The sequence below is a fragment of the Hypanus sabinus genome, unplaced genomic scaffold (assembly GCF_030144855.1).
Source record: "Hypanus sabinus isolate sHypSab1 unplaced genomic scaffold, sHypSab1.hap1 scaffold_1744, whole genome shotgun sequence".
Taxonomy (NCBI): domain Eukaryota; kingdom Metazoa; phylum Chordata; class Chondrichthyes; order Myliobatiformes; family Dasyatidae; genus Hypanus; species Hypanus sabinus.
Window position 1 is genome coordinate 15,001 of NW_026779829.1, and position 20,857 is coordinate 35,857.

At 55.4% G+C, this 20,857-nt stretch overlaps 1 protein-coding gene across 1 annotated transcript in view; it reads left to right on the forward strand.

The window, feature by feature from the left end:
• Positions 1–20,857, forward strand: part of LOC132387329 (receptor tyrosine-protein kinase erbB-2-like) — a gene marked incomplete at its 5' end in the record, with an annotated part of 42,994 nt that overhangs the window by 12,630 nt on the left and 9,507 nt on the right. Inside the window, 7 exons of the mRNA XM_059959681.1 lie at positions 3,390–3,528; positions 5,635–5,757; positions 8,606–8,704; positions 11,631–11,816; positions 15,868–16,026; positions 16,693–16,768; positions 18,742–18,888. Of these exons, the coding sequence (XP_059815664.1) occupies positions 3,390–3,528; positions 5,635–5,757; positions 8,606–8,704; positions 11,631–11,816; positions 15,868–16,026; positions 16,693–16,768; positions 18,742–18,888 (929 nt within the window). The remainder of the gene's footprint in view (positions 1–3,389; positions 3,529–5,634; positions 5,758–8,605; positions 8,705–11,630; positions 11,817–15,867; positions 16,027–16,692; positions 16,769–18,741; positions 18,889–20,857) is intronic.

Below are 20,857 nucleotides of genomic sequence, written 5' to 3' on the forward strand. Positions count from 1 at the left end.
CCCACGAGGATTGGTGTGTGTGGAGCCACTTAAAAGGGACGTGGAGGGGTGGGTCAGTGGGTGATTGGGGGTGTGTGGAAGGGTGGGTCAGTGGGTGATTGGGGGTGTGTGGAAGGGTGGGTCAGTGGACGATTGGGGGTGTGGTGGGGTGGGTCAGTGGGTGATTGGGGGTGTGGAGGGGTGGGTCAGTGGGTGGTTAAGGGTGTGGAGGGGAGGGTCAGTGGGTGATTGGGGGGTGTGGAGGGGTGGGTCAGTGGGGGATTGGGGGTGTGTGGAAGGGTGGGTCAGTGGGTGATTGGGGGTGTGGAGGGGTGGGTCAGTGGGTGGTTAAGGGTGTGGAGGGGAGGGTCAGTGGGTGATTGGGGGTGTGGAGGGTGGGTCAGTGGGTGATTGGGGGTGTGGAGGGGTGGGTCACTGGGTGATTGGGGGTGTGGAGGGGTGGGTCAGTGGGTGATCGGGGGTGTGGAGGGGTGGGTCAGTGGGTGATTGGGGGTGTGGAGGGGTGGGTCAGTGGGTGATTGGGGGTGTGGAGGGGTGGGTCAGTGGGTGATTGGGCGTGTGTGGAGGGGTGGGTCAGTGGGTGATGGGGTGTGGGGATGGGTCAGTGTGTGGTTGGGGGTGTGGAAGGGTGGGTTAGTGGATGATCGGGGGTGTGGAGGGGTGGGTCACTGGGTGATTGGGGGTGTGGAGGGGTGGGTCAGTGGGTGATCGGGGGTGTGGAGGGGTGGGTCAGTGGGTGATTGGGGGTGTGGAGGGGTGGGTCAGTGGGTGATTGGGGGTGTGGAGGGGTGGGTCAGTGGGTGATGGGGTGTGGAGGGGTGGGTCAGTTGCTGATTGGGCGTGTGTGGAGGGGTGGGTCAGTGGGTGATGGGGTGTGGGGATGGGTCAGTGTGTGGTTGGGGGTGTGGAGGGGTGGGTCAGTGGGTGATGGGGTGTGGGGATGGGTCAGTATGTGGTTGGGGGTGTGGAGGGGTGGGTCAGTGGGTGATTGGGGGTGTGGAGGGGTGGGTCAGTGGGTGATCGGGGGTGTGGAGGGGTGGGTCAGTGGGTGATTGGGGGTGTGCAGGGGTGGGTCAGTGGGTGATCGGGGGTGTGGAGGGGTGGGTCAGTGAGTGATCGGGGGTGTGGAGGGGTGGGTCAGTGGGTGGTTGGGGGTGAGGAGGGGTGGGTCTGGGTGATTGGGGGTGTGTGGAGGGGTGGGTCAGTGGGTGATTGGGGGTGCAGAGGGGTGGGTCAGTGGGTGATCGGGGGTGTGGAGGGGTGGGTCAGTGGGTGGTTGGGGGTGTGGAGGGGTGGGTCAGTGAGTGATTGGGGGTGCAGAGGGGTGGGTCAGTGGGTGATCGGGGGTGTGGAGGGGTGGGTCAGTGGGTGGTTGGGGGTGTGGAACGGTGGGTCAGTGGGTGATTCGGGGTGTGGGGGGTGGGTCAGTGGGTGATTGGGTGTGTGGAGGGGTGGGTCAGTGAGTGGTTGGGGGTGTGGAGGGGTGGGTCAGTGAGTGGTTGGGGGTGTGGAGGGGTTGGTCAGTGGCTGATTGGGGGTGTGGAGGGGTGGGTCAGTGGCTGATTGGGGGTGTGGAGGGGTGGGTCAGTGGGTGATTGTGGGGTGTGGAGGGGTGGGTCAGTGGATGATTGGGGGTGTGGAGGGGTGGGTCAGTGAGTGGTTGGGGGTGTGGGGGGTGGGTCAGTGAGTGATTGGGGGTGTGGAGGGGTGGGTCAGTGGGTGATTGGGGGTGTGGAGGGGTGGGTCAGTGAGTGGTTGGGGGTGTGGAGGGGTGGGTCAGTGGGTGATTGGGGGTGTGGAGGGGTGGGTCAGTGAGTGGTTGGGGGTGTGGAGGGGTGGGTCAGTGGGTGATTGGGGGTGTGGAGGGGTGGGTCAGTGGGTGATTGTGGGGTGTGGAGGGGTGGGTCAGTGGGTGATTGGGGGTGTGGAGGGGTGGGTCAGTGGGTGGTTGGGTGTGTGGAGGGGTGGGTCAGTGGGTGATTGGGGGTGTGGCGGGGTGGGTCAGTGGGTGATTGGGGGTGTGGAGGGGTGGGTCAGTGAGTGGTTGGGGGTGTGGAGGGGTGGGTCAGTGGGTGATTGGGGGTGTGGAGGGGTGGGTCAGTGGGTGATTGAGGGTGTGTGGAGGGGTGGGTCAGTGGGTGATTGGGTGTGTGGAGGGGTGGGTCAGTGGGTAATTGGGGGTGTGGAGGGGTGGGTCAGTGGGTGATTGGGGGTGTGGAGGGGTGGGTCAGTGGGTGATCGGGGGTGTGGAGGGGTGGGTCAGTGGGTGATTGGGGGTGTGGAGGGGTGGGTCAGTGGGTAATTGGGGGTGTGGAGGGGTGGGTCAGTGGGTGATTGGGGGTGTGGAGGGGTGGGTCAGTGGGTGATTGGGGGGTGTGGAGGGGTGGGTCAGTGGGAGATTGGGGGTGTGGAGGGGTGGGTCAGTGGGTGATCGGGGGTGTGGAGGGGTGGGTCAGTGGGTGATCGGGGGTGTGGAGGGGTGGGTCAGTGGGTGATTGGGGGTGTGGAGGGGTGGGTCAGTGGGTGGAGGTGTTGATCGGCCTCACTGCTTGGGGGAAAGTCACTGTTTTTGAGTCTGGTGGTCCTGGTGTTGATGCTACGTAGCCTCCTCCCCGACGGGAGTGGGACGAACAGTCCGCGAGCAGGGTGGGTGGGGTCCTTCGCGATGGTACCGGCCCCTTTCTGCATGCATCCTTGACGGTGAGAAGGCTGGTGCAGGGGATGAGTTGGGCGTCTTGACTCCCGTCGGCTGCGGGGCAGTATTGCGGTTTGTCAGGGTGCTGTCCGCTGTGTACCTGTAGAATGACAGTGTGTGGGCGTGGGGTAGGGGCGAAGTTTTACACATGAAGACGCAGGATGCTTAAGCATTGGTCACAGTAAATGTCAGGATCCGCCCCCCCCCCCCCCGCGCCCCCCAGAGCTTTGACATACAGAGAATTATCCAGCGTGCTCTTGCTCAAACATCCTTGTATGTACTTACCACCAAGAGTGAGGGACATCAGTCACACTGTTTCATCACACAGGTCAGAGTTCAATTCTGGCGCCAACTGTGAGGGAGTTTGCCCCTTCTCCCTGCTACCCCGCGGGTTTCTCCCCACAGTCCGAGAACCGTTTGGTTTAGTTGGTTTATTTGGCAAGTTGCCCTGTGACCAGACTCAGGTTTTATCGTTGGGCTGCCGGGCCTGTTCCACGCCGTCTCTCTGCAATGAAATCCCGGGAACCGCTATTCGGCGGTCTCTCCTCAGCGCTAGTTCAGATTGCGAGGCGAGGCCGCCTCCTGCGGAAGGGGTCCGGGGTCTCCGCAGGCCTGTGGAATGGTCTCCGGGGTGGGGGAGGGGGGAGCGTACCGTCTGACGGAACTGTGCTTCTCTCTCTCTCTCCCCGTCCAGCCAGGTGACCTCGGTGGTGGCCGGGATCGTCGGGGCTCTGCTCTTCATGCTGCTCGTCGTCCTGCTGATCGTCTGGTGGAAACGCAAGGTCTACCTGAAGCAGAAGCACAAGATGATGAGACTCCTGGAGCAGAACAAGGTGAGCCCGGGGCAGGCTCGGCACCTTCCGACTGCCATTCCTCTGGGTCCACGCGGAAGTCGTACCCTCGTTGGCCGCTTCACTCGGTACCTCCCGTACCTCATACAGCGGCCCCTGACCGTGTATTTGCGATCTTCTGCTGATGTGTCCCACCCGCGTCCGCGCACCCCTCGTTGTGACGTGTGGTTGTTAGAGTTACTGCTCTGCGCCCAAAGAACCCGGGTGCCCGGGCACACAGCCGGCGGCCGGCTCCCTGCTTTCGGTCTCCCGCGTACTCCCACGGCACGCCAGGTGGCGGCACTGGCCGCGGGAGTCCGGCAACCCGAGGGCGGCTCGCGTATCGAGAAGCGGCCGGTCGCGAGGCCCCTCTCCCGCAAGTCAGCTCCAGATTAGGGTCCTGAACAGAACCTTGGAAAGGGACTTCGAAGATAGAAATGGTGCTGATTCCCAGAGGAGTCCTCCTCGTCGCGCGGGCGTGGCAGAGTGCGTCAGGGAGGGACGCCCGCCCGCCAAGCGACGCCACTGTTCAGACGGAGTGAGTCCGCAGCTCGCTCACCCTAAACCAGTCGCTCTTCGGACCGCGGGAGGAAACCCACGCGATCACGGGGAGAACATACGGACAGCGGCAGGGATTGAATCCAATCGCTGTTACTCTATCCGTGTTGCCCACTGTTTGCCTCAGCCATTCACATTACCTCAGTCCATGGGGAGGGAGCGTAATGGGTCCGGGTGTGGGGAGATGCGACGAGATGGAGTAACGGCTTGGAGTGGACTAGACGGGCTGCAGTGCTCTGTGACTCAGAAACACAATACAGGCCCTTCAGCCCTCAAAGCTTTGCGGAGCATGTCCCCACCTTAGAAATTACTAGGCAAACCCACAGCCCTCTGTTTTACTAAGCTCCGTGTACCTGTCCAGGAGTCTCTTAAAAGACCCTATCGTATCCTCCTCCACCACCGTCGCCGGCAGCCCATTCCACACACTCACCACTCTCTGAGTAAAAAACTTACCCCCGACATCTCCTCTGTACCAACTCCCCAGCACCTTAAACCTGTGTCCTCTTGTGGCAACCATTTCAGCCCTGAGGGAAAAGCCTCTGTCTATCCACACGATCAATGCCTCTCATCATCCTGTACACCTCTATCAGGTCACCTCTCATCCTCCGTCACTCCGAGGAGAAAAGGCCGAGTTCACTCAATCTGTTCTTATAAGGGATGCTCCCCAATCCAGGCAACATCCTTGTAAATCTCCTCTGCACCCTTTCTATGGCTTCCACGTCCTTCCTGTAGTGAGGCGACCGGAACTGAGCACAGTACTCCAAGTGGGGTCTGACCAGGGTCCTATATAGCTATGACATTACCTCTTGGCTCCTAAATTCAATTCCACGATTGATGGCCAGCACACCATAAGCCAGAGTCAACCCGTCAAGCTTCTCAACCACTGTACGGCTTCTTGATTCAGTGGCAAAGCAAAGCAGCTACCGTACTAACCTCTCCTCCAGTCATGACCCCCTTCTCTGCCTGGCGAGCCGGCGAGTCCTCATTCAACAGGCCCTGCGCCTGGCGAGTCCTCGCTCGATGGGCCCCGCGCCTGGCGAGTCCTCGCTCGATGGGCCCCGCGCCTGGCGAGTCCTCGCTCGATGGGCCCCGCGCCTGTCGAGTCCTCGCTCGATGGGCCCCGCGCCTGTCGAGTCCTCGCTCGATGGGCCCCGCGCCTGGCGAGTCCTCGCTCGATGGGCCCCGCGCCTGGCGAGTCCTCGCTCGATGGGCCCCGCGCCTGGCGAGTCCTCGCTCGATGGGCCCCGCGCCTGGCGAGTCCTCGCTCGATGGGCCCCGCGCCTGGCGAGTCCTCGCTCGATGGGCCCCGCGCCTGGCGAGTCCTCGCTCGATGGGCCCCGCGCCTGGCGAGTCCTCGCTCGATGGGCCCCGCGCCTGGCGAGTCCTCGCTCGATGGGCCCCGCGCCTGGCGAGTCCTCGCTCGATGGGCCCCGCGCCTGGCGAGTCCTCGCTCGATGGGCCCCGCGCCTGGCGAGTCCTCGCTCGATGGGCCCCGCGCCTGGTGTGTGAAGGGATAATTGATTTTGTTTGTGGCGTCCTGTCTGTCCCCAGCTCGTCGAGCCGGTGAGTCCGAGCGGTGTTGTTCCGAATCAGGCGCAGATCCGAATCCTGAAGGAGACGGAGATGAAGAAAGTAAAAGTCCTGGGATCCGGTGCCTTCGGAACTGTTTATAAGGTAAAGAAACGAGGCTGATGCCGCCCTCCAGCGGGGAGTACACCCCATCAGGCGATTAGATTGCGGGTGGTGGTGGGGTAAAATTCATAGAGGCAAGGTAATGTTGTGGGCAGTTGTAGAAGGTTCTTGGTTACAGAATGCAGAGCTGGCTGAGCCACAACCCAGAAAAGTGTGAAAGTTCAGATTTGAAGTCCGGGTTCAGCGTTCCTGGCAGTCGGGAGAAACAGAGGGACGCAGATCTCTCAGAGTTGCCGAGAAAGTTGTTTTTTTTTTTCTTTTTAGTTTTTTTATCCATTTTACAAATTAAAAAACCCCAAATCACAATGAGGAACATTAATACAGTGCAAAATTAAGCATACAATGACAATATGATACAAAGAAAGAGAATTTTTAAAAAAAGCACTAAATTGAAGACAAGTAAACTTAGTGTCCTCCCCAAGCCCCACAACACAAAAAAAAACTCCAGACCAACCACAACACAATATGGAGAATATAAATCAGGACAGTCAAACTCCCAGACTGTGAATACACTCAGCAACAGAGGATAGTAATGCCTACTACCAGAAAAAAAAGGGAGCTGAAAGCAAGGGTCCGAGAAAAAAACCCTAGTCAAGAAGAAGGTTATGAAAGTACTCGATAAAAGGTCCCCAAACCTCATGGAGCTTAAGGTCCGAATGAAGAACTGAATAATGAATTTTTTCAAAGTCCAAGCAGGCCATAATATCGTTAAGCCATTGATCATGCGTGGGCGGGGCAACATCTCTCCATCTGAGGAGCATCAAGCGTCTAGCCAGGAGAGAGGAGAGTTGCCGAGAAAGTTGACAAGGCAGTTAAGGTGTGTGGTGTGTTGCCCTCCATTTTAGGGTGCAGAGGAGATTCACCAGGACGCTGCCTGGATTAGAGAGGGTGCAGAGGAGATTCACCAGGACGCTGCCTGGATTAGAGAGGATGCAGAGGAGATTCACCAGGATGCTGCCTGGATTCGAGAGGGTGCAGAGGAGATTCACCAGGATGCTGCCTGGATTAGAGAGGGTGCAGAGGAGATTCACCAGGATGCTGCCTGGATTAGCGAGGGTGCAGAGGAGATTCACCAGGACGCTGCCTGGATTCGAGAGGGTGCAGAGGAGATTCACCAGGACGCTGCCTGGATTAGAGAGGGTGCAGAGGAGATTCACCAGGACGCTGCCTGGATTAGAGAGGGTGCAGAGGAGATTCACCAGGACGCTGCCTGGATTAGAGAGGGTGCAGAGGAGATTCACCAGGACGCTGCCTGGATTAGAGAGGGTGCAGAGGAGATTCTCCAGGACGCCGCCTGGATTAGAGAGGGTGCAGAGGAGATTCACCAGGACGCCGCCTGGATTAGAGAGGGTGCAGAGGAGATTCACCAGGACGCTGCCTGGATTAGAGAGGGTGCAGAGGAGATTCTCCAGGACGCTGCCTGGATTAGAGAGGGTGCAGAGGAGATTCTCCAGGACGCTGCCTGGATTAGAGAGGGTACAGAGGAGATTCACCAGGACGCCGCTTGGATTAGAGAGGGTGCAGAGGAGATTCACCAGGATGCTGCCTGGATTAGAGAGGGTGCAGAGGAGATTCATCAGGATGCTGCCCGGATTAGAGAGGGTGCAGAGGAGATTCACCAGGATGCTGCCTGGATTAGAGAGGGTGCAGAGGAGATTCACCAGGATGCTGTCTGGATTAGAGACGGTGCAGAGGAGATTCACCAGGACGCCGCCTGGATTAGAGAGGGTGCAGAGGAGATTCACCAGGATGCTGCCTGGATTAGAGAGGGTGCAGAGGAGATTCACCAGGACGCTGTCTGGATTAGAGAGGGTGCAGAGGAGATTCACCAGGATGCTGTCTGGATTAGAGAGGGTGCAGAGGAGATTCACCAGGACGCTGCCTGGATTAGAGAGGGTGCAGAGGAGATTCACCAGGATGCTGCCCGGATTAGAGAGGGTGCAGAAGAGATTCACCAGGATGCTGCCTGGATTAGAGAGTGTGCAGAGGAGATTCATCAGGATGCTGCCCAGATTAGAGAGGGTGCAGAGGAGATTCACCAGGATGCTGCCCGGATTAGAGAGGGTGCAGAAGAGATTCACCAGGATGCTGCCTGGATTAGAGAGTGTGCAGAGGAGATTCAGCAGGACGCTGTCTGGATTGGAGAGGGTGCAGAGGAGATTCAGCAGGACGCTGTCTGGATTGGAGAGCACGTCTTATTTAGAGAGGCTGAGTGAGCCAGGGCTTTTCTCTTTGGAGCGAAGGAGGATGAGAGGTGTACCAGATGGAAAGATAGAAGGGGCTGCCTTTGTCCCAGGGTGGAAATGATTAATGCAAGGGAGGGTAATTTCAAGGTGACTGGAGGAGAGTATCAGGGTGTGGGATGTCAGACATAAGTGTTCTTTTTACACAGAGTGTTGTGGGTGTGTGGAACACCCTGCCGCGGTGGTGTAGAGACAGGTACATTCGTGACTCTCAGATAGGCACATGGATGATAGAAAAATGGAGGGGTATGTGGCAGGGGAGTATTAAATAGATATTGGAATAGGTTAAAAGACCAGCACATTTTAGACTGAAGGGCCTGTAGTATTCTACCTAAGTGTGCTTCTTTCCACAAAGATGCTGCCTGACGTCTTGTGTTTTTTAACGTTTTTCCAGTTTTTCCATTTCAGCTCCCCTGCCTTTGCAGTATTTTTTGGTCGCGGTCACCTGCCTGCTCCCCTCCCCTCGAGGCTCGGGAGGGTGGACGCGGCGGGGTGATTATCCGGTGGGTGTGTGTCCGGGGAAAGTCTCGGTGCTCCTAACTTCCGTGCTCTCCCCCCCCCCCCCCCCCACCCCGTCCTGAACGCAGGGCGTCTGGATGCCGGAGGACGAAGACGTTAAGATACCCGTTGCCATTAAGGTACTCAGAGAGGGAACATCGCCCAAAGCGAACAAGGAAATCCTGGACGTAAGTGGGATCAGTGAATGGACAGCAGCCTGGTCGACACACCGTTTACCCTGAATAACCGTAGAAGCTCGAACACGACCGCGCAGTCCAGGCCCCTGTCCACATCATTACACACTGTAGCATGGTGACCTTGATCTTGACAAGCTTTCCTCCATCGCCTTCTTTCGGGGCAGTGTGTCTTTACCAGACGGGTGACTCCCCCCCCGGCCATTATCAACACTCTTCAGAGATGGTCCGCCTGGCGTCAGTGGTCGCAACACCAGGACTTGTGATCTGCACCGGCTGCTCGTACGACCGTCCACCACTGGCTCCCCACAGCTTCACATGCTCCTGATCAGGGGGCTAAGCAGGAGCTACACCTTGCCCAGGGCTGGCAGAGGGAAGGAGTGCCTTTCAGCCACCTTGATCTCTCTTCCCATTGTGCCGATATTTTAAACTGCGGAATCTCACCCTTCCCTCTGATGTAAACCTCCGTTCCCTCTGTCACCGACGTGCTTGTCTTCAGTGTCCCAGTCCCTCACGTACCTGCCGCAATACGGAATTCAGAGTTACAGAGGAAGTGCGGACAGTAAGGTGCAAGGCCACGATGAGGCTGACTGTGAGATAAAGGGCCCAGGGTATCACCGGCAGTCTGCAAGGGCACCTTCAGCACAGCTCCCGCTTCTCTGCAGCAGTCATTCGGCGCTCACAGATCCAGCTTACGCGGATCCCGTCCCAGGTGGCTCTCCCATATAACAATTACCGCACGGAAACAGGCCATCTCGGCCCTGCCGAGCGTCCGTGCCGAACGCTGACTCTCACCTAGTCCCTCCGACCCGCACTCAGCCCATAACCCTCCATTCCTTTCCTGTCCATTTACCTATCCAATTTTACTTTAAATGACAATACCGAACCTGCCTCGACCACTTCTACATACCATCCCCGTGATATGTAACTCTAGAATGAGGCCACTCAGCCAATCAAGTCCACTCCACTCATCATGGTTAATTTACTATCCCTCTCAACCCCATTCTCCTGCCTTCTCCTTGTAATATTTGACACTCTGACTAACCAAGAACCTGTCAACCTCCACGGCCTTCCTTGACAATGAATTCCACAGATTCACCACCCTCTGGCTAAAGAAATTCCTCCTCATCTCTGTTCTAAATGGACGGCCCACTATTCTGAGGCTGAGCCCGCTGGTCCTAGACTCCCCCACTACAGGAAACATCCTCTCCACATCCACTCTATCTGTGCCCTCTGGTCCTAGACTCCCCCACTACAGGAAACATCCTCTCCACATCCACTCTATCTGTGTCCTCTGGTCCTAGACTCCCCCACTGTAGGAAACATCCTCTCCACATCCACTCTATCTGTGTCCTCTGGTCCTAGACACCCCCACTATAGGAAACATCCTGTCCTCATCCACTCTATCTGTGTCCTCTGGTCCTAGACTCGCCCACTATAGGAAACATCCTCTCCACATCCACTCTATCTGTGTCCTCTGGTCCTAGACACCCCCACTATAGGAAACATCCTGTCCTCATCCACTCTATCTGTGTCCTCTGGTCCTAGACTCCCCCACTATAGTAAACATCTTCTCCTCATCCACTCTATCTGTGTCCTCTGGTCCTAGACTCCCCCACTATAGGAAACATCCTCTCCACATCCACTCTATCTGTGTCCTCTGGTCCTAGACTCCCCCACTACAGGAAACATCCACTCCACATTCACTCTATCTGTGCCCTCTGGTCCTAGACTCCCCCACTACAGGAAACATCCTCTCCACATCCACTCTATCTGTGTCCTCTGGTCCTAGACTCCCCCACTACAGGAAACATCCTCTCCACATCCACTCTATCTGTGCCCTCTGGTCCTAGACTCCCCCACTACAGGAAACATCCTCTCCACATCCACTCTATCTGTGTCCTCTGGTCCTAGACTCCCCCACTACAGGAAACATCCTCTCCACATCCACTCTATCTGTGTCCTCTGGTCCTAGACTCCCCCATGGTAGGAAACATCCTCTCCTCATCCACTCTATCAGTGTCCTCTGGTCCTAGACTCCCCGACTATAGGAAACACCCTCTCCACATACACTCTATCTGTGTCCTCTGGTCCTAGACTCCCCCACTATAGGAAACATCCACTCCACATCCACTGTATCTGTGTCCTCTGGTCCTAGACACCCCCACTATAGGAAACATCCTCTCCACATCCACTCTATCTGTGTCCTCTGGTCCTAGACTCCCCGACTATAGGAAACACCCTCTCCACATACACTCTATCTGTGCCCTCTGGTCCTAGACTCCCCCACTATAGGAAACATCCTCTCCACATCCACTCTATCTGTGTCCTCTGGTCCTAGACTCCCCCACTATAGGAAACATCCTCTCCACATCCACTCTATCTGTGTCTTCTGGTCCTAGACTCCCTCACTATAGGAAACATCCTCTCCACAACCACTCTATCTGTATCCTCTGGTCCTAGACACCCCCACTATAGGAAACATCCTCTCCACATCCACTCTATCTGTGTCCTCTGGTCCTAGACTCCCTCACTATAGGAAACATCCTCTCCACATCCACTCTATCTGTGTCCTCTGGTCCTAGACTCCCCGACTATAGGAAACACCCTCTCCACATACACTCTATCTGTGCCCTCTGGTCCTAGACTCCCCCACTATAGGAAACATCCTCTCCACATCCACTCTTTCTCAGAGTTCAATATTCGATAGCTTTCAGTGAGAGCGTAGAGTGAACTTCACAGTCCAGGCCCTTTGGCCCACCATGTTGTGCCGACCTTTTAATCTACACTAAGGTCAATCTAACCCTCCCCTCCCACGTAACCCTCCATTTTTGTATCATCCAGGTGCCTATGTTAGGGTTTTTTAAATGCCTGCGAGGGGGGCAGTGATTGGGATGACGCTGTGCATTGTGCTTTGCAGGAGGCGTACATCATGGCAGGCGTCAGCAGCCCTTACGTCTGCCGTCTGCTGGGTATCTGCCTCACCTCCACGGTGCAGCTGGTGACGCAGCTGATGCCCTTCGGATCCCTGCTCGACTACGTCCGCGAGCACAAGGACCGCATCGGGTCGCAGCACCTCCTTAACTGGTGTGTGCAGATCGCCAAGGTAGGCCGGCGGGAGGAGAGGCCGCGGCCCTGGGGAGACGTCTGCAGTGGTTTGGCGGGAAAATACCCGGGTAGCGGTTACGCAGCCGCCCGGAAGCGGGGCTCGGCACCGCGTAACGCGCTTGTGAAATAAAGGGTTTGTGAAGCGGGGTAGTGCGGAGGTAACCCGGAAAGTGTGTACCCCAGGTGGCGGATGGTCTTGGCATTCCACCTGCAAGCGTGTGGACGCCCTATGGGCAGAACATACAGGGTAGATGGTAGGGCATTGAGGAATGCAGAGGAACAGAGAGATCTAGGAATAACTGTGCATAGTTCCCTGAAGGTGGAGTCTCATGTAGATAGGGTGGTGAAGAAGGCTTTTGGTACGCTGGCCTTTATAAATCAAAGCATTGAGTACAGAAGTTGGGATGTAATGTTAAAGTTGTACAAGGCATTGGTAAGACCAAATTTAGAATATTGTGTGCAGTTCTGGTCACTGAATTATAGGAAAGATATCAATAAATTAGAGAGAGTGCAGAGACGATTTACTAGGATGTTACCTGGGTTTCAGCACTTAAATTACAGAGAAAGGTTGAACAAGTTAGGTCTCTATTCATTGGAGCGTAGAAGGTTGAGGGGGGATTTGATCGAGGTATTTAAAATTATGAGGGGGAGAGATAGAGTTGACGTGAACAGGCTGTTTCCATTGAGAGTAGGGGAGATTCAAACGAGAGGACATGATTTGAGAGTTAGGGGGCAGAAGTTTAAGGGAAACACGAGGGGGTATTTCTTTACTCAAAGAGTGATAGCTGTGTGGAATGAGCTTCCTGTGGAAGTAGTAGAGGCCAGTTCAGTTGTGTCATTTAAGGTAAAATTGGATAGGTATATGGACAGGAAAGGAGTGGAGGGTTATGGGCTGAGTGCGGATAGGTGGGACTAGGTGAGATTAAGAGTTCGGCACGGACTAGGAGGGCCGAGATGGCCTGTTTCCGTGCTGTGATTGTTATATAGTTGTTGTATGGAGATGTCGTCAGAGCTCCGTTCACTTGTGGTGTGTTCACCGAATGCTTGGCCTTGATGTGCTCATCAGCAAACAACGAGCGGAATTCCCAGAAGCGTGGTTTCCCTGCAAACAGTTCTATAAACAGACGTGTAGACATCGATTGTATTTATAAGGCGCCGTGGGCAGAATTCCAGACTACAGCAGAGTTTGCCACATAGTGAGGCACCCTCCCTGCGCCACTCTCCAGTTCCTGTACTGACGACCGACCGGCTGACGGATAGGGCCATGTGTTCAGCAAACGCACCACAAGTGGACAGCGTCTCCTCGTGTGGCGGCGAAACGCTTCCAAATGGACTGCCAGAATCCAGCAGAGAATACGTCCAACCCCCCAGGTTACCCTACCAACAGAGCTGACAACACTGAAACCAGACGTACAGCGATACCGACTTGTTATAAATTATAAATTGACGATCTCAGCAGTTAACCAAAAATTTATCACATATCACCTCCCCCCCCCCCCCGTTCTGAGCTCGACTAAGACAGCGTGACTTCATGACTGTACTCACAAGCTTCTACCCCGCCCCAACCCACATGACTGATTACTCATAATAAACGTGTCTGAAAATACAATACAGATAGAAAAATAGTTACAACCAGATCGGAACTTCAGGTGTCCGAACCCCATCACAACAGCTGCTGGACAAAGTGATTGGGATGTGTATAATGACTCCTTTTTTAAAAGAGCAACACACACACACACACACACACACGGACACACACTCACTCACGCACACACTTACAGACTCACACACACAGACACACACACACAGACACACACACACACACTCACTCACACACACACACACACACGCACAGACACACACACACACACACACACACTTACAGACTCACACACACAGACACACACACACAGACACACACACACACACTCACTCACGCGCGCACAGACACACACACACACACACACACACTCTCACACACAGACACACACACTCTCACACACGCACACACACACGCACACACTCACACACACGCACACACTCACACACACAGACACACACACACACTCACTCACACACACACAGACACACACACACACACACTGTCACACACAGACACACACTCTCACACACACGCACACACACACACGCACACACTCACACACACACTCACGCGCGCACAGACACACACACTCACAGACACACACTCTCACACACACAGACACACACACTCTCACACACACGCACACACACACACAGACACGCACACACTCACACACACACACACAGACACGCACACACTCACACTCACAGACACACTCTCACACACACAGACACACACACTCTCACACACACGCACACACACACACGCACACACACACAGACACGCACACACTCACACACACACACACAGACACGCACACACGCAATCACTCTCTGTCTCTATCTATCTCTCTGTATCTCTCTATCTATCTATGCTGGAGGAGCTCAACAGGTCAGGCAGCATCTGTGGAAATGAATAATATGTCGATGTTTCAGTCCGGGAACCTGCCACAGGACAGAATAGGGGAAGATGCCAGAATAAAAAGGTGGGGAGAGGCGAAGGAGAACAAGCTCAAAGCCAAGTGGGTGGGAAAGGTAAAGGGCCGGAGTGGAAGGAATCCGATGAGAGAGGAGAGTGGGAGAAAGGGGAGGAGGAGGGGACCCAGGGCGAGATGATAAACTGGTGAGGGGGAGAGGCAAAAGGCCAGAGTGGGGAATAGGCTGGAGGAGAGGAGAGCGGACCAGAGGTAAGAGGCCAGAGTGGGCAATGAAGAAGAAGGAAAGGGGAGGAGCAGAAAGATTACCAGAGGGAGAAATCGATGTTCATGCCATCAGGTTGGAGACTACCCAGACAGAACATAAGGTTCTTCATCGCGGCAAAGGAGGTGGCCATGGATTGACATCTCAGTAGGAATGGGGGATAGGAATTAAAATGGTTGGTCAGTGGGAAAAAGCACTTTTGCAGAGATGCTCCACAAATCTTTTAAAAGGCATGAATGGGAAAAGTTTAGAGCAGGGATTTCCAAACTTCTTTGTGGCATGAACCCCTACTGTCAACCAAGGGGTCCGTGGAGCCCCTGGTAGAGGGATACGGGCAAATCCGACTGGCCGGGCAAAGAGCCGGTTTCTGCGGTGGCTGACTCTGTCTCTGACTGACAGCCGGGAGATCGGAATTCAGTTATATAGTCTTGAATTTTAATAAGTACGGCCGGAGAATCTGCCCAGTATGTGGGACTCCAGATTCGCCAGCCCTACGATATTGTGCCAACCCTTTAATCTACTCTACCCTTTCCCTCCGGCATAACTCTCCATTTTTCTATCATCCACGTGTCCGTTTAAGAGTCTCTTAAATGCCCCTAATCTATCTGCCTCTCCCACCAGCCCTGGCAGGGTGTTCCACGCACTGTGCGGGGGAGAAAAGACTTCCCCCTCTGTCGTCTCCCCCACGCCCCATACCGCAAGACCATAACATATAGGAGCAGAATTAGGCCATTCAGCCCATCGAGTCTGCTCTGCCATTCAATCACGAGCTGATCCAGTTCTGCCGGTCATCCCCACCTCCCCATACCCTTCGATGTCCTGGCTAATCAAGAACCTATCTATCTCTGCCTTAAATGACTCGGCCTCCACAGCCGCTCGTGGTAACAAATTACACAGATTTGCCACCCTCTCACTGAAGTAATTTCTCCACATCTCAGTTCTAAATGGACGTCCTTCAAGCCTGAAGTCGTGCCCCCTTGTCCTAGACTCCCCCACCATGGGAAATACCAGAGGGAGTCACCTGCAGACTGTAAATCCCGGGAGCCGGGGGGATTGTGAGGGACACTATCAGCAGTGTTCCCACTTACTGGTCGACGGCAGGACAAGCAGCAAAATGCCATGGTTGGGGGGTGAGGGGGGAAAGGGCCAGAGTTTGAGGGTGCTTGACGGAGGTTTCTCCGTCGGAGTGGGACAGGGCTTTGGCAGGAACCGCACGCTGACCAGATCTCACTCTTGCCGTCGACCAGGGAATGAATTACCTGGAGGATCAGGTCCGATTGGTCCACCGGGACCTGGCAGCGAGGAATGTGCTGGTAAGGAGCTTGAACCACGTGAAGATCACAGACTTCGGGCTTGCCCGGCTCCTCGACACGGACGAGACGGAGTACCATGCCGACGGCGGGAAGGTCAGCCTGGGGTTGGGCAGTTTTCACTCCCTGTCGCAGAGAATTCCCGCCCGTCGCGGTCCAATCTGTCGCCCGTACAATCCACGCGCCGTATACCGACCCGCAGCTCGGTGTCGGCCGTTGGAGATCAGTCACGGGGTGAATCGTGGAACTAATAAACCTTCCGGCAGTCCCGTCCTGCTGTCGGGTGTCGTCCTGGGTGTGGGCTCACTTCCCGGGATTCTGCAGTTCAGCTTATTTTTAATGTAGTTTGCAGGGATTGTTAGTTTTGATTCACACTCAGCGGCTGTTATTCCTTACATCGGTTCCGTTCTGCTTCCTCATCTTTGTGGCTGCCCGCGGAAGAAAGGCGGCGTCGTGGTTCGATTCCCGTTGCTGCCCGTACCTTCTTGCTCCCTGCAAAGCCTGGGTTTCCTCCGGGTGCTCCGGTCTCCCCCCGCCATCCACAGTTGTCCACTGGTTAGGCGACAGTCAATTTGGGACAGTGGCTGGTAGGGCCTCTACCATGCTGCATCTCAATAAATTCACAAAAAATGAATAACGAATACACCCCCAACTTTGAACTTTCTTTTAGCCAATGTGCGGACGTCCGGGGGGGGGGGGGGGGGAGCTGACGCCGTTGCCTCGGTTACCTGGGCCTGACGCGTCTCACCCGTTGCCGTTCAGGTGCCCATCAAGTGGATGGCGCTGGAGTCCATACTGCACCGCCGGTTCACCCATCAGAGCGACGTCTGGAGTTACGGTACGTCAGCCGGACCACCCACGCGGTGACCCCAGACCCGCGGGATGCCATCCGGTTTCACCTGGGGAGCAGATCGTACCGGGGTTAGTCCACCCCACCCCCACCCACCGACAGCCTCTCTCCACCCTGGACAACCGACCCTTTCTGCTGTAAAACTCTTCCCACCCAAACCATTCCCACCCCTCCCCACCAACTGATGCCCCTGGTCTCCAGCCCTGTCCATCCCTATCATCTGTACCCCCAACCCTGGTGTCCAGCCTCATCCATCCCTGTCATCTCTACCCCCAACCCTGGTGTCCAGCCTCATCCATCCCCGCCATCTCTACCCACAACCCTGGTGTCCAGCCTCATCCATCCCCGTCATCTCTACCCCCAACCCTGGTGTCCATCCCCGTCATCTCTACCCCCAACCCTGGTGTCCAGCCTCATCCATCCCAGTCATCTCTACCCCCAACCCTGGTGTCCATCCCTGTCATCTCTACCCCCAACCCTGGTGTCCAGCCTCATCCATCCCCATCATCTCTACCCACAACCCTGGTGTCCAGCCTCATCCATCCCTGTCATCTCTACCCCCAACCCTGGTGTCCATCCCTGTCATCTCTACCCCCAACCCTGGTGTCCAGCCTCATCCATCCCCATCATCTCTACCCCCAACCCTGGTGTCCAGCCTCATCCATCCCCGCCATCTCTACCCACAACCCTGGTGTCCAGCCTCATCCATCCCCATCATCTCTACCCCCAACCCTGGTGTCCATCCCTGTCATCTCTACCCCCAACCCTGGTGTCCAGCCTCATCCATCCCAGTCATCTCTACCCCCAACCCTGGTGTCCATCCCTGTCATCTCTACCCCCAACCCTGGTGTCCAGCCTCATCCATCCCCATCATCTCTACCCACAACCCTGGTGTCCAGCCTCATCCATCCCTGTCATCTCTACCCCCAACCCTGGTGTCCAGCCTCATCCATCCCCATCATCTCTACCCCCAACCCTGGTGTCCAGCCTCATCCATCCCTGTCATCTCTACCCCCAACCCTGGTGTCCATCCCTGTCATCTCTACCCCCAACCCTGGTGTCCATCCCCGTCATCTCTACCCCCAACCCTGGTGTCCATCCCTGTCATCTCTACCCCCAACCCTGGTGTCCAGCCTCATCCATCCCCGCCATCTCTACCCACAACCCTGGTGTCCAGCCTCATCCATCCCTGTCATCTCTACCCCCAACCCTGGTGTCCATCCCTGTCATCTCTACCCCCAACCCTGGTGTCCAGCCTCATCCATCCCCGCCATCTCTACCCACAACCCTGGTGTCCAGCCTCATCCATCCCTGTCATCTCTACCCCCAACCCTGGTGTCCATCCCCGTCATCTCTACCCCCAACCCTGGTGTCCATCCCCGTCATCTCTACCCCCAACCCTGGTGTCCAGCCTCATCCATCCCCGCCATCTCTACCCACAACCCTGGTGTCCAGCCTCATCCATCCCTGTCATCTCTACCCCCAACCCTGGTGTCCATCCCCGTCATCTCTACCCCCAACCCTGGTGTCCAGCCTCATCCATCCCCATCATCTCTACCCCCAACCCTGGTGTCCAGCCTCATCCATCCCTGTCATCTCTACCCCCAACCCTGGTGTCCATCCCTGTCATCTCTACCCCCAACCCTGGTGTCCAGCCTCATCCATCCCCATCATCTCTACCCCCAACCCTGGTGTCCAGCCTCATCCATCCCTGTCATCTCTACCCCCAACCCTGGTGTCCAATCCTCCCCACTCCACCCTTCCCTCCCTTCCCCACCCTGGTGTTCACCCTCACCCCTCTCTCTACCAGCTAACACCCACTTGCACTACCCCTGACCACCCGTGCCCACTCCGCCCTGGACCATCTCCCCAGCATTATCTGGGTCAGTGCGTCTCCTGGTGAACGTCTCTGTTTGAGTGTGTGTGAGGTGAGAGGTCACATCCCTGCTCTATGCCAACAGGCGTGACGGTCTGGGAGCTGATGACGTTCGGTGCCAAGCCTTACGATGGGATCCCGGCTCGAGAAATCCACGAACTGTTGGAGAAGGGAGAGCGGTTGCCACAGCCTCCGATCTGCACCATCGACGTCTACATGATTATGGTCAAGTGTGAGTGGCGGACTGGGGGCAGGTGGGGAGGGGAGGGTGTGTCCCAGTGGGATGCGGCCGGGCGTAACAGGATCCCGAAGCGGGAAGGATATCGGGTTGGGATGCAGCTTCGCTTGGCACGACCCAGGCTGGGTGGGGGGCATTGTGACAGGCAATGTTCCCACTGGGTTTTTTTTACAGCTGTGAGGACTGACCATTGTTCTGAGCAGGAAACTCTCACACAGCCTGAAAACTCCGCGACACTTTAACTGTTGTTTTGTGATATCCACATCAAGCACATTATAGGAAGGATGTGGAAGCTTTGGAGAGGATGCAGAGGAGATTCACAAGGATTCTGCCTGGATTAGAGAGGGTGCAGAGGAGATTCACCAGGATGCTGCCTAGATTAGAGAGGGTGCAGAGGAGATTCACAAGGATTCTGCCTGGGTTAGAGAGGGTGCAGAGGAGATTCACCAGGATGCTGCCTGGATTAGAGAGGGTGCAGAGGAGATTCACCAGGATGCTGCCTGGTTTAGAGAGGGTGCAGAGGAGATTTACCAGGATGCTGCCTGGATTAGAGAGGGTGCAGAGGAGATTCACAAGGATTCTGCCTGGATTAGAGAGGGTGCAGAGGAGATTCACCAGGATGCTGCCTAGATTAGAGAGGGTGCAGAGGAGATTCACAAGGATGCTGCCTGGATTAGAGAGGGTGCAGAGGAGATTCACCAGGATGCTGCCTAGATTAGAGAGGGTGCAGAGGAGATTCACAAGGATTCTGCCTGGGTTAGAGAGGGTGCAGAGGAGATTCACAAGGATTCTGCCTGGATTAGAGAGGGTGCAGAGGAGATTCACCAGGATGCTGCCTGGATTAGAGAGGGTGCAGAGGAGATTCACCAGGATGCTGCCTGGATTAGAGAGGGTGCAGAGGAGATTCACCAGGATGCTGCCTGGATTAGAGAGCATGTCTTATGAAGAGAGGTTGCGTTTTCACTTTAGAAACATAGAAAACCTTCAAAGCTGTGCCAAATATGTCCCTTCCTTAGAACTACCTAGGCTTACCCATAGCCCTCTAATTTTCTAAGCTCCCTTTATCCATCCAGGAGTATCTTAAAACACCCTATCGTATCCACCTCCACCACTGCCACAGGCAGCCCATTCCACGCGGTCACCACTCTCTGTGTAAAAAACTTACCCCTGACATCCCCTCTGTTCCAACTCCCCAGCACCTTAAACCTGTGTCCTCTTGTGGCAGCCATTTCAGCCCTGGGGAAAAGCCTCTGACTATCCACTCGATCAATGCCTCTCATAGAACATTACAGCACAGAAACAGGCCTTTTGGCCTTCCTTGGCTGTACTGAACCATTTTTCTGCCTAGTCCCACTGACCTGCACCTGGACCATATCTCTCCATACACCTCTCATCCATGTACCTGTCCAAGTTTTTCTTAAATGTTAAAAATGAGCCCACATTTCCCACTTCATCTGGCAGCTCATTCCACACTCCCACCACTCTGTGTGAAGAAGCCCCTCCCCCTATGTTCCCTTTAAACTTTTCCCCCTTCACCCTTAACCCATGTCCTCTGGTTTCTTTCTCCCCCGGCCTCAGTGGGAAAAGCCTGCTTGCATTCACTCTGTCTATACCCATCATAATTTTATACACCTCTATCAAATCACCCCTCATTCTTCTACGCTCCAGGGAATAAAGTCCTAACTTATTCAACCTTTCTCTGTCACTCAGTTTCTCAAGTCCCGGCAACGTCCTCGTAAACCTTCTCTGCACTCTTTCAACCTTATTAATGTCCTTCCTGTAATTTTCTGACCAAAACTGCACACAATACTCCAAATTCGGCCTCACCAATGTCTTATACAATCTCACCGTAACATTCCAACTCTTATACTCAATACTTTGGTTTTTAAATGCCAATGTACCAAAAGCTCTCTTTACGACCCTATCTACCTGTGACGCCACCTTTAGTGAATTATGTATCTGT